The 13,196-nt window shown below is 49.5% G+C and overlaps 1 protein-coding gene and 1 non-coding gene across 4 annotated transcripts; both read right to left on the minus strand.

The window, feature by feature from the left end:
• Nucleotides 1-4,366: 4,366 nt before the first annotated feature.
• On the minus strand, nt 4,367-7,240 carry RPS11 (ribosomal protein S11). 3 transcript variants are annotated; one of them, XM_025424254.3, is made up of 5 exons: nt 6,931-7,240; nt 6,107-6,238; nt 5,827-5,902; nt 5,388-5,517; nt 4,367-4,570 (listed from the first exon to the last, which is right to left on the minus strand). In XM_025424254.3, exons 1-5 carry the CDS (start codon nt 6,943-6,945, stop codon nt 4,447-4,449), a joined length of 477 nt encoding a protein of 158 aa, XP_025280039.1. In that variant the 5' UTR covers nt 6,946-7,240; the 3' UTR covers nt 4,367-4,446. The 3 variants fall into 3 exon arrangements, with proteins under 3 accessions (XP_025280039.1, XP_048949602.1, XP_048949596.1); XM_049093645.1 differs by having other exon boundaries at nt 6,927-6,980; XM_049093639.1 differs by lacking the exon at nt 6,931-7,240 and adding an exon at nt 6,370-6,455.
• On the minus strand, nt 5,623-5,708 carry LOC112645730 (small nucleolar RNA SNORD35). The gene has a single exon (XR_003127222.3). It is a non-coding gene; the product is annotated as a small nucleolar RNA SNORD35 (small nucleolar RNA).
• Nucleotides 7,241-13,196: the final 5,956 nt, after the last annotated feature.

The following is a 13,196-nucleotide window of genomic DNA, read 5'->3' on the forward strand; positions in this document are numbered from 1 at the left end:
ACCTCTGCCCCTCCCCTCTGCACCTGGACCGTGGTGCCCCCTACTGACTCCAGGAGGTAATAATCACACCTGAGTTCAAAACCCAATCCTGCCCCTTCCAGGCCGGCTGGACTTTGAGCCTTGGTTTCCTTATCTATAAAATGGGAATAATAATTGTGCCAAACTCAGAGGAGAGGATTCAGCGAGTCAAGGGTTTGGCATGGGGCACATGGTAGGGCATAATAGTAACACTTGTTCCTCTTAATGTTCCCTCCACTCCCAGCTGCTGTTAGGGTCCTGGGCATCTCAAACACCAGGCCCTGAATCTGTCTTGCTCACTCTTGCATTCCCAGGGGCCAGCACAGTAGATATTGGTAGAATGAACAACAGCAACAATGTATGATCCTGGGCTGGTTTGATGTGCCCCTAAAACTCTTCTAGAACGGCTCTGATGTCCTGTTAGAACGTTCTAGCAGAATCTATACTGTAGGCTTCTGTAATAATATGTAATAGAACTGGGACCTACTAGAATGTTAGATCCCAGGAATTTCCCATAATGGGCTCAGGGCAGTGCCAAAATATGGCAGCAGGGCTGCTCAAACACACATGGAAGCTACTACAATTCAAGTTCCCTACAATCAACTGACAGACCTCCAGACTGGACCAGTTAAATGAATTTAGGTGCTTGCTACTGGAGGTCCTGCTATAATAGAATACCTTGGGGGCTGCAACAATGACTGCCAGTGTAGCTATAGAATATTCCAGTGGCCTGCTATAATCGGTGCAGGGCCATGATACCTTGTGATACCACCAAGAGTTGCCCTCTTTTCATGTAATAGGCCTGACCCCTGCTGTCATCATAAATCAAGGACCCTGCTATGAAACTGTGCCTGCAGCTAATTTCCCTGAGAAAAATGCAATGCCACTGGGACCTCCTATTAGAGGCATGCAACAGAATATTCTAGAAGCATGCTAAAATAGATTCAAAGTCCCATGCCAGCCCACCAGGGCTTGCTGTAATAGATGCAAGTTCCACAACCATATATTGAATACCTCTAGGGGCCCTTGGCAAGACTCTTGTCCTTGGGACTTCCTGATGGGACCCAGGGCCTCCTACACTAAGCTACCTCAAGGCTTCTCTAATAGGCTCAGGGCTCTGGAAAAATTAACTTCCATCAGGAATATTATTTACTAGAATTAGTAATTGAGTTACTACTCCATTAACACATGTAACCATTGTTCATCCTCCCACGGGGGAAATGAGGCAAACCCATTTTACAGATTATAAGGCTCTGTGGTTGGGGTGGGGCGGGTGAAGGGGTGGTCACCTGCCAATAAGCAGCAGAGCTAGAAATCAGAAGAGTCTGTGGTCATAATGCTTCCATTTGGGAGATATCTGCTCATGGTCACTGCTTCTGGTTATTCCAGAACTTGAGACCTGGGAGTCATTCCTGCCCTCTGAGAATGAGGGGATTTAGCTTTGATTCATTTACTGTGATAAACATATATGGAGAGCTTACAACATGTCCGCATGCTAGGGATGCAGAGCTCACATTCCAGCGGCCCCCAGGTTAGCAAACATGCAATGTCACACAGATTTCTACAATAAACTTACAAATATGCAAGAAATGGGCTTCGTCTGTCTCTGTAGGGCAATAAAGCTGGGAAGGGCAGTTGGGAGGACAGGAGGTTTTGCCAGATGTAAAGAGGCTGGTGGGGACGCCTGGGTGGCCTGGCAGTTGAGTGTCTGCCTTTGGCTCAGGGCGTGATCCTGGGGTCCTGGGATCAAGTCCCGCATCGGGCTCCCCAGAGGGAGCCTGCTTCTCCCTGTGCCTATGTCTCTGCCTTCTCTCTGTATGTCTCTAATGAATAAATAAAATCTTACAAAAAAAAAAAAAAAAAAAAGGCAGCCCCGGTGTCCCAGCAGTTTGGTGTCTGCCTTCAGCCCAGGGCATGACCCTGGAGACCCGGATCGAGTCCCATGTCGGGCTCCCTGCATGGAGCTTGCTTCTCCCTTTGCTTGTGTCTCTGCCTCTCTCTCTCTGTGCCTCTCATGAATAAATAAATAAAATCTTAAAAAAAAAAAAACAGAAAAACAGGAACAAGAGGCTGGTGAGCATTATAACCTAAGGAAATGAAGGAGGGAGCCAGGTGGACACCTGAGCTGAGAGCTGCCAGGCAGTGGGCAGGGCCAGTGCGAAGGCTCAGAAGAGGGAGCAGGTCTGGTGGGCGCTGGCAGGTTGAGGAAGGGGGAGTGGTGGGCAGAGGGCAGAAGACAAGCAGAGCTTGTGATGGACGTAGGAATGGTCTCTGGCTGTCACCGTACTCTAAAAGGTGACAGTGGTCACCTCCCTCCAGGCACAAGTGGTGTGGACCCAGGGTATTTCTCCTTGGTCTTTGCCACTTGACCCACTGGGCCCAGCAGAGGTGTACCCCAACACACACCAGGGAGGTGCCCCACCCATGACTAGGTAACCTAACAGTGGGGTGCCAAGGAGACACCCCAACAACTGCTGGGAGCGAACAGGGGAGCTGGGCTGCTGTTGTCAACATGGCAGCCCCACCCCAAACGGAAACACCTGTGGTGGGGGGGCCTCCGGGAGCAGCCTCAGAACCCTTTCTGGGTCCCAGTCCCCTCCCTCAGGCTCTCTGCCCTCCAGCACCGGGTGGGGCAGGCTCACAGGTTGAAACTCCGGGGCGGTGCCCCTTCAGACCCGTCCCTGCTCCTTCCTGGCCTCTTTGATGCGGCCCCACTTCCTCCGACAGGAACCCCCGCCCTCCCCAGGTCTGGGTCAAAAGGAGTCGCTGAGTCCGTCCGGAGTCGGCACGTCCCCTGGAGGCAGCAGCTCCTCTCTCCTCTCGGCCCTGTCTCCCAACCCTTGTACCAGTGCTGTGCCTCAGTCCCTGGTACAGGCATGGGGGGCAGGGACCTGGGGACCCCCAGCAGCACCGGCCCCGAAGGGTGAGGTGAAGCCAGCAAGTACCTCCGTCTCTGCCTGCTGTGACTCGGGTGAGGGTCTCTCTCGATTCTAAAAGCCATTGCCCTCCCCCCCACCCTCCGCTGGCCTATCATCTCGGAACTTGATTTCATTCTCAAGGTCCATTGTTCTCAGAAATCTGCCGGTCTGTCACTACCTGTGGTCTCCGACCTTTTCCAGAGTCCAGCTGAGCCCTCTGTTCTTATCTCTGAAAGGGATGCTCAAGGTCCTGCCCCCTCCTTCCCAGGTTTTCTCCAACAGAAAGCCTTCCACTTTTAGGGTCAATCTCTTGCCCTTCCTCACATTTTCCTCTGACATTCAGGGTCACTGGCCCGGTCACAAAGCTTTTCCCCAGAATTTCTTTGCCCGACCCTGTCCCCACTCCTCTCTGCTTCCAAGGCTGGGAAGTCTCACTTCCAGGGTCTTCCTAACCTACTTCTGAGCAGCTTGCAATCAGGTGCTACAGAGGTGGGTCCCAGGCTGGCTCCAGCTTGGCTTCACTATGTGACGTGCCTTCAAAGCCAATTTCCTTGGATTTTCAGGCAAAGGAAACCACTAGAGCTCAGCTCCTCACGGACAGGAGAACCTGTCCCCTCAGATGGGTTTGCCAAGGAGACTGGTGCTTGCTCAGGAAGGGGAAGGGGTGGGGGTGTGTGCTGGGGCTGGAGAGGCTGGCTGTCTGGCTTCCCTGGTGCACTCCTCCACTGTCAGGGGAGACAGGAAAGCCCAGGTTGAAGATTAAGACCCCACCAGACAGCACAGAACCCTGCAAGCCCATTCAGTGCCCCTAGCTGGGCTGAGATGGCTGCTTCTCCTTCACCCTCCCAAGGAGGCAAGAAGGCTTACACCAGAGTTGAGAGAGAGAACGCAGGAGCCTACGCCCTCACTCACTTCCTCCCCAGAGACTGGGGGAGTTGAGGGCATGCCCCAACACCAGGTAGAAGGGCTTACTTATTCTGACACCAAGATGTGACGTGGATCAAAAGGAGACCCAAAGAAGGAGCAGTGTCTTAATACAGGTTCCTATCTTCAGAGATGAAAAGACAGAAAGGAGGCAGCACCCAGCCAGCCCCACCCTTATATGGGGGTCCAGAGGATGAAAGAAAACCCCATCTTTTGCATCAACCCCATTCAACTCCCAGAAATAATCCCTCTAGCAAAGGGATGCCTGGGTGGCTCAGCGATTGAACATCTGCCTTCAGCTCAAGGAATGATCCCTGGTTCAGGGTGGAGTCCTGATCCCACATCGGGCTTCCCCCGAGGAGCCTGCTTCTCCTTCTGCCTCTGTCTCATGAATAAATAAATGAGATGAGATCTTAAAAAAAAAAAAAAAAAAATTCCCTCTAGCAAAAGTACAGGTACACTGGGCCAAGCCCAAAACTGGGAAAATAGTTTTTGAGACCTAGGAGTCAGGGGTGTAGACAGTTTTATTTTCTTCAGGGGTGTAGACAGTTTTATTTTCTTCAGGGGTGTAGACAGAAGTCTTGCCTCAAAACTTCTGGAACTGCTTCTTCGTGCCAGCAGCTTTTGTGACTTTGAGCACGTTGAAACGCACAGTCTTGCTCAAAGGGCGGCACTCACCCACTGTGACAATGTCGCCGATCTGGACATCCCTGTGGAGTTGGGCAGAGGCTGTCACAGGCTGGACTGTCCCACGCAGGCCACTAAAGGCTGAGGCCTCTGCTTTGGCTCCACTAAACCCTACCCACGCTCCACTTTCCACTTCCACCTGCCATCCCCTCCCTGGGTCGTTATTTATTGGACACAAACTCTGTGCAAGATATCAAACTCAAAGCTCTACAGAGGATACTCCAGCCCCTTTGGCGACTTCTCAGGGTAGAAGCCCTCCCTCAAGGATCCCTGGTGGCTCAGTGGTTTAGCATCTGCCTTTGGCCCAGGGTGTGATCCTGGAGTCTTGGAATTGAGTCCTGCATCGGGCTCCCTGCGTGGAGCCTGCTTCTCCCTCTGCTTTTCTCATGTATAAATAAATAAAAAATCTTTTTTTTTTAAATTTTTTATTATTTATTTATGATAGGCACACAGTGAGAGAGAGAGGCAGAGACACAGGCAGAGGGAGAAGCAGGCTCCATGCACGGGGAGCCCGACGTGGGACTCGATCCTGGGTCTCCAGGATCGCGCCCTGGGCCAAAGGCAGGCGCTAAACCGCTGCGCCACCCAGGGATCCCAATAAATAAAAAATCTTAATAAAAGAAACCCTCTCTCAATCCCCTCCACTTTACACGGACTGGAGGCTCCTGAGAATTATCTGCTTGGTCACACCAGTCTCCTCACACTGTCTCCCAATAGTTTACTACCCACACAGCAGCCAGAGAGCCCTGTCAACCCAAGCCAGGTTCCATGTCCCTCAGACCCGGGGACAGACCACTTCTTTCCCCTTGGCCTGGGAACCTGAGGGCCCACCATATTCACCTGAAGCAAGGAGACAAGTGCACCGACATGTTCTTGTGGCGTTTCTCAAAGCGGTTGTACTTTCGGATGTAGTGGAGGTAGTCTCGGCGGATGACAATAGTCCTCTGCATCTTCATTTTGGTCACCACACCTGGGGAGAAGGCATGGATTGCAGGTCAGCCCCTGGGGAAGGGGAGTCTTGGGCACTTCCAGAGCATGCTGGGAATTGGGAGCTGCCAAGGAGGGATCCCAAGCCCCGCTGACATCAGCTGTGCCAAGTGGTTTTTTCAGCAGTGCCCACGGTGGGCATCTGAAGACCATCGTGAAAAGACATCATCTGCCAGTGCCCTCTGGACCCAGAAAGCTGCCAACTCCCCCTCACCCAGGAATCTGAGCATCCCCAGTCCATCCTCCCTCAGACCCAAAAATCTGAACCCAAGCTCCCAGAGCCTTCACTCACCAGACAAAATCCGCCCTCGGATGGAGACATTGCCAGTAAAGGGGCATTTCTTGTCAATATAGGTGCCCTCAATGGCCTGAGTAAGGGAGAAAAAGGAGTGAGCCCTGAACAAGCTGTTCCTGAAACCACCGCGGGGGTGGTGGTGCTCAGGGACAGGAACTACAATTCCCATCAGCCCCAGGATCAGTCACTCAGATGCCAGCAGGGTAACCCGGTCTGGGCACACGTGTGCTGGGGTACAGGGGTCTCCTTCCTTCCCAGAATACCGTCCCCCCCATACCTCCTTGGGCGTCTTGAAGCCCAGACCGATGTTTTTGTAGTACCGCGGGAGCTTCTCCTTGCCAGTTTCTCCAAGTAGGACCCTCTTCTTATTTTGAAAGATGGTTGGCTGCTTTTGGTAGGCACGCTCGGTCTAGGTGGACAAGGAGGAAGCTGGTGAGCTTGGGGCGGGCAACCTGGCCTGGAAACCTTCCCAGAAACCCCGACCCCATCCTCTCCAGCATTTGGTCCCCAAACGGCAGCCTCCCGAGCCTGGATAATTACCATCTAAAACACTCCCTGAAATTGAGCGGAGTCCGAATTATGAGCCAGAATTACTTCAGCATTTGTGCACCCAAATACGTCCCATCACCTGCAGAAGTCATTCCTTAAAACCCAGGCACAATCACTCCTCTAACCTGGACACCTTACAGCAATGCTTCTTCTCCAAGCCATAAGGACACCCCCCCAGAATTCTCTCCTTACGTAACGTAGGCGACTTCAGAAATAAATACCAAACCCGGGGCTCCCTGGATTAGCCCTTAGGGCTCCGTTCTAACAGGATTAACTCGATGGCCCAAGGCCTCCAGAAAAACCACCCCGTAAACCTTGAGTTTTAAGAAAATAACTCCTAAGAGGTTTGAGCCTCCACTAAGGGGAGCCCCCGGGATTTAGGAGGCGCTAACCTAGTTTAATTCAAACACACGCGCTCCCGCATTAAGGCCTGGGGTGTCTAGGCTGCCTGGGATTAACCCCACGCTGGGGATCGGGCGTCCTTCTCTCCCGGACGCGCCCCTGAGGCCGGGGGTGGGTCCCGAAGCATCCGCGCCGGCCCCGAGCACGAACCTGAATGTCTGCCATCTTCCCGGCCGCCTGGAAAAAGGAAAGCCGGAAGGGCGTCCGGGTTTCCTTATCGACTGCACAGGGGCAAGGGAGGAAGTGACGAAAGGGGGCGGGAGCGCGGTTTGGAGCCTCGGGCGCGACTGTGATAAACGTGCGGCCCAAACTCCGCACTCGATTCGGAGACTAAGCGGACGCCGCACAGGATGAAGGGTCGCGGGTCGGGAGCCCGCGACCCGCCGACACCCTCTGGAGAAAGTCAAGCCGTGAACGCGCTGGGTCCGTTAGTAAACGTTGGGAAGGCGAGGCCAGCGTTATCGCGAGAATTATAGGAAGGCGGGCATCTTTCGGTGGAGTGAAGATCACGTGGGGGTAGGGGGACCGCGTGGCTGTGTTTCTGCGGAATCCAAAAGGGATGTGGTGGCGGCCATCTTTTTGCGGGGCGGCCTTTCGGAAGGTCTTAGGAGCATGAGCAATGGCGCCGCCATATTTGTGAGGGGCCGGCATTGACCATGAGTTTTTTTCAAGTTTAATGAAGTTTGTTGTCCTTTATGCCCTATTTCAGCCCCAATGGTTTAGTGAAAAAACAAAAAAACCCTTCTGCTGGTTTTCTGTCTGTAACAGCACCGTCCAGTAGAACTTCCCTCAATGATAGAATGTTTTATATCTGAGCCATCAGACACGGATGCAGCTGGCACTGGAAATGCGCATGAGACAGGACCTGAATTTTTAACTTTGTTTAGTGTTTTTTTTTTTTTTTTTAAGATTTTATTTATTCATGAGACACGGAGAGAAAGAGGCAGAGACACAGGCAGAGGGAGAAGCAGGCTCCAGGCAGGGAGCCTGACGTCGGACTCGATCCTGAAGGCGGTGCTAAACCGCTGAGGCCCCCGGGCTGCCTTCTGTTTAACGTTATTAGATTTAACTGGGACGCCTGGGTGGAGGTTGAGCGTCAGCCTTGACCTCAGGTCATGATCCCAGGGTCTTGGGATGGAGTCCCGCATAGAGCTCCCCGCAGGGACCCTGCTTCTCCCTCTGCTCGTGTCTTTGCCTCTCTGTGTCTCTCATGAATAAATAAATAAAATCTCTTCCCCCCCCCAAAAAAAAAGGTTTGTTTGTTTGTTTATAGATTCAACTGATAAAGAATTGCTATCAAAGTGTCCAAATGCTCCCTCTCAATTTGTGTACTTATCCTGTAGCATGGGGCACTGGTGCACAGACCACATTTAAAGGGCCTCACTCAGGGGAACCTGGGTAGCTCAGTGGTTGAACGTCCACCTTGGGCTCAGGGCATCATCTCGGGTCCTGGGATCGAGTTCCGCAGCCTACTTCTTCCCCTGCTTATGTGTCTGCCTCTCTCTGTGTGTCTCTCATGAATAAGTAAATTAAAAAAAATTTTTTAAAGGGGCCTTACTCGCTCCCAGCATGGAGCCTGCTTCTCCCTCTGCCTGTGTCTCTGCCTCTCTCTCTCTCTCTCTCTCTGTGTGTGTCTCAATAAATAAAAATAAAATATTTTAAAAAAAAGATTAAAAAGAGGCCTTACTCTTTTGTGATGCAGCTCTGTGTTACATTTTTTAAAAGATTTTATTTAAAGATTAAAATTAAAGTGTTAAAGAGAGAGATCACAGAAGGAGTGAGAGGGAGACTGACACACTGCTAAGCAGGGAGCCTGATGTGGGGCTGGATCCAAGGACCCTGAGGTCATGACCCCAGCGGAAGGCAGATGCTTAACTCACTGAGCCTCCCTTGTGCCCCTATTTTACATTCTTACATCTGAATGCATCTCCTCTCCTTCTTTGCGGCTTCTAAAACATGTAGATTTTTCTGGCCTTGGGACCTTTCAACTTGTGGTTCCCTCAATTATTTATTCAGAGCCTACTCTCAGGCTCCCATGGAAACTGCCCCCCAGGATCCACACTGTGACCCACTATTAAGAGCGTGAGGTTTCCTTCATAGCTCTGCTAGCTGGCTGGATTTAACATGCCGGTGTATTCTTACTTACCCTGTTTCCGTTTCTCCGCTAGAGTGAAGGCAGGATTTTTTTTTAAGATTTAATTAATTAATTATTCATTCATTTATGAGAGACACAGAGAATAGAGGCAGAGACACAGGCAGAGGGAGAAGTAGGCTCCACACAGGAAGCACGATGTGGGACTCGATCTGGGACTCCAGGACCATGCCCCGAGCCAAAGGCAGGCGCTCAACCACTGAGCCACCCAGGCATCCCATGAAGGCAGGAATTTGTATCTGCTTTCTCTCCAGGGCTTCTGGCAGCTGTCATGTAAGTGCCCAATTTCTTCTAATTGACTAAATAACCAAATAAATGAACAGAGGATTAGGATATACCAAAATGTCTATCCTTACAGGCAGCTCTATAAATCAAGCCATAGCCCCACCATGGAATACTATGCAAGTGGTTAATGGACGTTAGGTAGATCTTTTTTTTTTTTTTTTTTTTTTAGGTAGATCAATTGATCAATGAAAAGATTGCAGGCCATATTTCATTTTTAAATTTGCAATTAGTGGGGCGCCTGGGTGGCTCAGTCGGTGAAACACCTGTCTTCAGCTCTGGTCATGATCCTGGGATCCTAGGATCCAGCCCCACATTGGGCTCCCTGCTTGGGGCGGGAACCTGCTTCTCCCTCTCCCTCTGCCTGCCTCTCCCCTGCTTGTGTTCTCTCTCTGTCAAATAAATAAATTCTTTAAAAATATATGTTTTTTGTAGTTAGTTCTGAATAGGTATTTCATGCCCAAGGTACAAAATTCAAAAAGTACTAAAGTGAATAGACCTCCCTCCTGCTCTTCTCCCCAGACACCCACACCCAATATTACCTCTCCAGAAGCCACTGCTGTCATCCTGTTAGTTTCCAATGTGTCCTTCACACTATATTACCTTTGGTAGAATTTGTGCGTGGACAAAGCAAATTGTGGAACAGAAGGCATAATACGACCCATTTATTCAAAAAATATTGATTGATTGGTACACCTGGGTGGCTCAGTGGTTGAGCACCTGCCTTGGGCTCAGGGCGTGATCCCAGAGTCGTGGGATTGAGTCCCGCATTGGGCTCCCTGCATGAAACTGCTTCTCCCTCTCTGTATCTCTGCCTCTCTATCTCTCTGTGTCTCTTATGAATGAATGAATGAATAAATAAATAAATAAATAAATAAAACTTTAAAAAAAAATTTATTGGCAATCTGTAGGATGACTGCCTTTTTTTTTTTTTTTTTTTTATGATAGTCACACAGAGAGAGAGAGAGAGAGAGGCAGAGACACAGGCAGAGGGAGAAGCAGGCTCCATGCACCGGGAGCCCGACGTGGGATTCGATCCCGGGTCTCCAGGATCGCGCCGTGGGCCAAAGGTAGGCACCAAACCGCTGCGCCACCCAGGGATCCCCTTTTTATTTATTTATTTAGGATGACTGCCTTTAAAAAAAAATTTTTTTTAAACTTTTATTTATTTATGATAGGCACACAGTGAGAGAGAGAGAGAGGCAGAGACACAGGCAGAGGGAGAAGCAGGCTCCATGCACCGGGAGCCCGACGTGGGATTCGATCCCGGGTCTCCAGGACCGCGCCCTGGGCCAAAGGCAGGCGCCAAACCGCTGCGCCACCCAGGGATCCCAGGATGACTGCCTTTTTAAAAAATTTCCTTACATGATGTAATTGTGGACTGTATCCTTGTAGGTATCACAGACTTTATTATTCCGTAATGTTGCCAATAGTTACACGTGGTTATTTAAATTCAAATTGTGTGACAGGGTATAGTTCAGTGAGACAGTCCATGTTTGGCTTTTAGGAATCCCTGAGTTTAAGCCCTGGCGTTTCCAACCACTGGCTCTTCTTTCTTTTCTTTTTTTTTATTTTTTATTTTTATTTTTTTTAGATTTTATTTATTTATTCATGATAGTCACAGAGAGAGAGAGAGGCAGAGCGAGAAGCAGGCTCCATGCACCGGGAGCCCGACGTGGGATTCGATCCCGGGTCTCCAGGATCACGCCCTGGGCCAAAGGCAGGCGCCAAACCGCTGCGCCACCCAGGGATCCCTCTTTTCTTTTCTTAAGATCTTTTATTTATTCATTCATAAGAAACACAGAGAGGCAGAGACCTAGGCAGAGGGAGAAGCAGGCTCCCTGTGGGGAGCCCGATGCAGGACTCTATCCCAGGACCTTGGGATCATGACCTGAGGCAAAGGCAGTGCGAAACCACTGAGCCACCTAGGGATTCCCGGAATGAAACATTTTTAATTGTAGTTGCATCAGTCGCTTTGGGAGTAGTGTTAAGAGGGAAGGAGTTTTCATTTTTCTGTTTTAAAACCTTCTATGTCTCCCCCCACCCCACTGACCTTGTAGTAGCTTTATTTTGAAGAAAAAAGTAATTTCTGGAGTTTTTGAACGACTTGGTAAGGATTTATGGTATTTAGTTTAAAAAAAAAAGAAAAAGAAAACAAAAACAGCAGGCCCCACATTTGTTATTTGGAATGTGTGCTATGTACAAAGATGACTTAGAAAAAACCCTGGAAGGAAATGTATGACACTCCCCTAGTGGTTTGCATCTCCAGGTGGTGAGATTAGGTGTTATTTCCTCTCTGTTTTTTAAAATGCTCAGTATTTTGCAAATTGCTCAGAATAGCTGGTGAGATTTTGATGATAAGGGAAAAGCAAAACAAAATACATACTGCTTCACCGTGAAGGGTGGGGCCAGTTTGGAGATATTTAGGTCCACAGCTTTTTTTTTTTAATATTTATTTATTTATTTATTTATTTATTTATTTATTTATTTATTCGTTCATTCACTCATAAGAGACACAGCAGAGACATAGGCAGAGGGAGAAGTGGGGCTTGATCCCAGGACCCCAGGATCACGACCTGAGCTGAAGGCAAACACTCAACCACTGAGCCACCCAGGTGTCCCTAGGTCCACAACTTTTAATGACCACAACCCACAGTCCAGATCAAGAGCCACATGCTCTTCTGACTGAACCATCCAGGCACCCTCTTCCTCTTGCTTTCTAATTCAACTTTCTCCTTTCCTTCCTGCAATACACTGATTTTTTTCTTTTCATTTCTACTCAATTTCGTTATAATTTTAAGGCTGGTTACAACCCACCACATTGATTTTCTGCCCTGCAGTGTCAGAGTACGCAAGCCCTGGTTGACCTGGAGAAGCTCATGCTCCCATATGCACTCTGATGCCTAGCAAAGTAAGACCCTCCCTTGTGCCCCGCCCATGGACCAGGGTGGGAAGAGGTGCTAAAATCCCTGGATGATGAGGCAGAGATGGGCCAGGCATACCTGGTCACTGGGAGGGTGGTTCGGTGGTGGGCAGTTGGGTAAGGCGCAAGGTGGAGCTTTGAAAATGTTCCTGCTAGTGATCAGAGGCTCTATGAGTCTCCATATTTGCCCTCCAGGAAGGGTTAAGGGGGTGCCCAGAGATTTTATTTGCATCATCTAATGGTGAACAATGTTGAACACCTTCTCATGTGCTGATTGGCCATTTGTGGATCTTCTTTGGTGAACTATTTCTTCAAATTCTTGCCCAGTCTTTACTTGGTTTTCCTTATTGTGGAGTTTTTTTTTTGTTTTTTTTTTTAAGATTTTATTTATTTATTCATGAAAGACAGAAAGAGGCAGACATAGGCAGAGGGAGAAGCAGGCTCCATGCAGGGAGCCCGATGTAGGACTTGATCCCGGTACTCCAGGATCACGCCCTAGCTGAAGGCAGATGCGCCCAACCACTAAGCCACCCAGGCATCCATCCATATTGTGGAGTTTTGAGAATATTTTTTGTTTTTAATATACCCAGGAAACAAGTTCTTCAAAAGAGGTAGTCCTTGCAAATATTTCCTCAGTCTGTGGTTTGTTTTTGAAGTGGGAAGTTTTTACGTGTTTGTAAAGCTGAATTTATCTTTTTGAGGGATTGTGCTTTGGGTGGGACTATATTATGCTGCTTTAACAGGCAGTTTTGTTAGATTTTAAGTGTTTAATTTTAGCTGCTTCTGGAGGCAGCTCCTGTGGTAGAGGGGGAGCCCCAGAAGGGGTTAAGATAGCACCCATTTATTAATGGATTCTCAGAGAAAACATGTCACCATGGTATCTTGGACACTTTGGGGAAATGAATGACAGAACATGTGAGTTGTAATTTGCCCCCTAAATGAAAGTGGAGGGTATACCCTGGGTGGCTCAGCGGTTTAGTGCCTGCCTTTGGCCCAGGGCGTGACCCTGGAGTCCCAGGATCAAGTCCCACGTCGGGCTCCCAGCATGGAGCCTGCTTC

This window comes from Canis lupus, chromosome 1 (genome assembly GCF_003254725.2).
Source record: "Canis lupus dingo isolate Sandy chromosome 1, ASM325472v2, whole genome shotgun sequence".
Taxonomy (NCBI): domain Eukaryota; kingdom Metazoa; phylum Chordata; class Mammalia; order Carnivora; family Canidae; genus Canis; species Canis lupus.

What these genes read in the sequence shown, in the direction of transcription:
- RPS11 (XM_025424254.3), bottom strand. An exon ending in GCTTCAAGACGCCCAAGGAG is followed by an intron (nt 5,903 to 6,106) that starts GTATGGGGGGGA and finishes TCCCTTACTCAG; the next exon opens with GCCATTGAGGGCACCTATAT. An exon ending in CCGAGGGCGGATTTTGTCTG is followed by an intron (nt 5,518 to 5,826) that starts GTGAGTGAAGGC and finishes CCTTCTCCCCAG; the next exon opens with GTGTGGTGACCAAAATGAAG.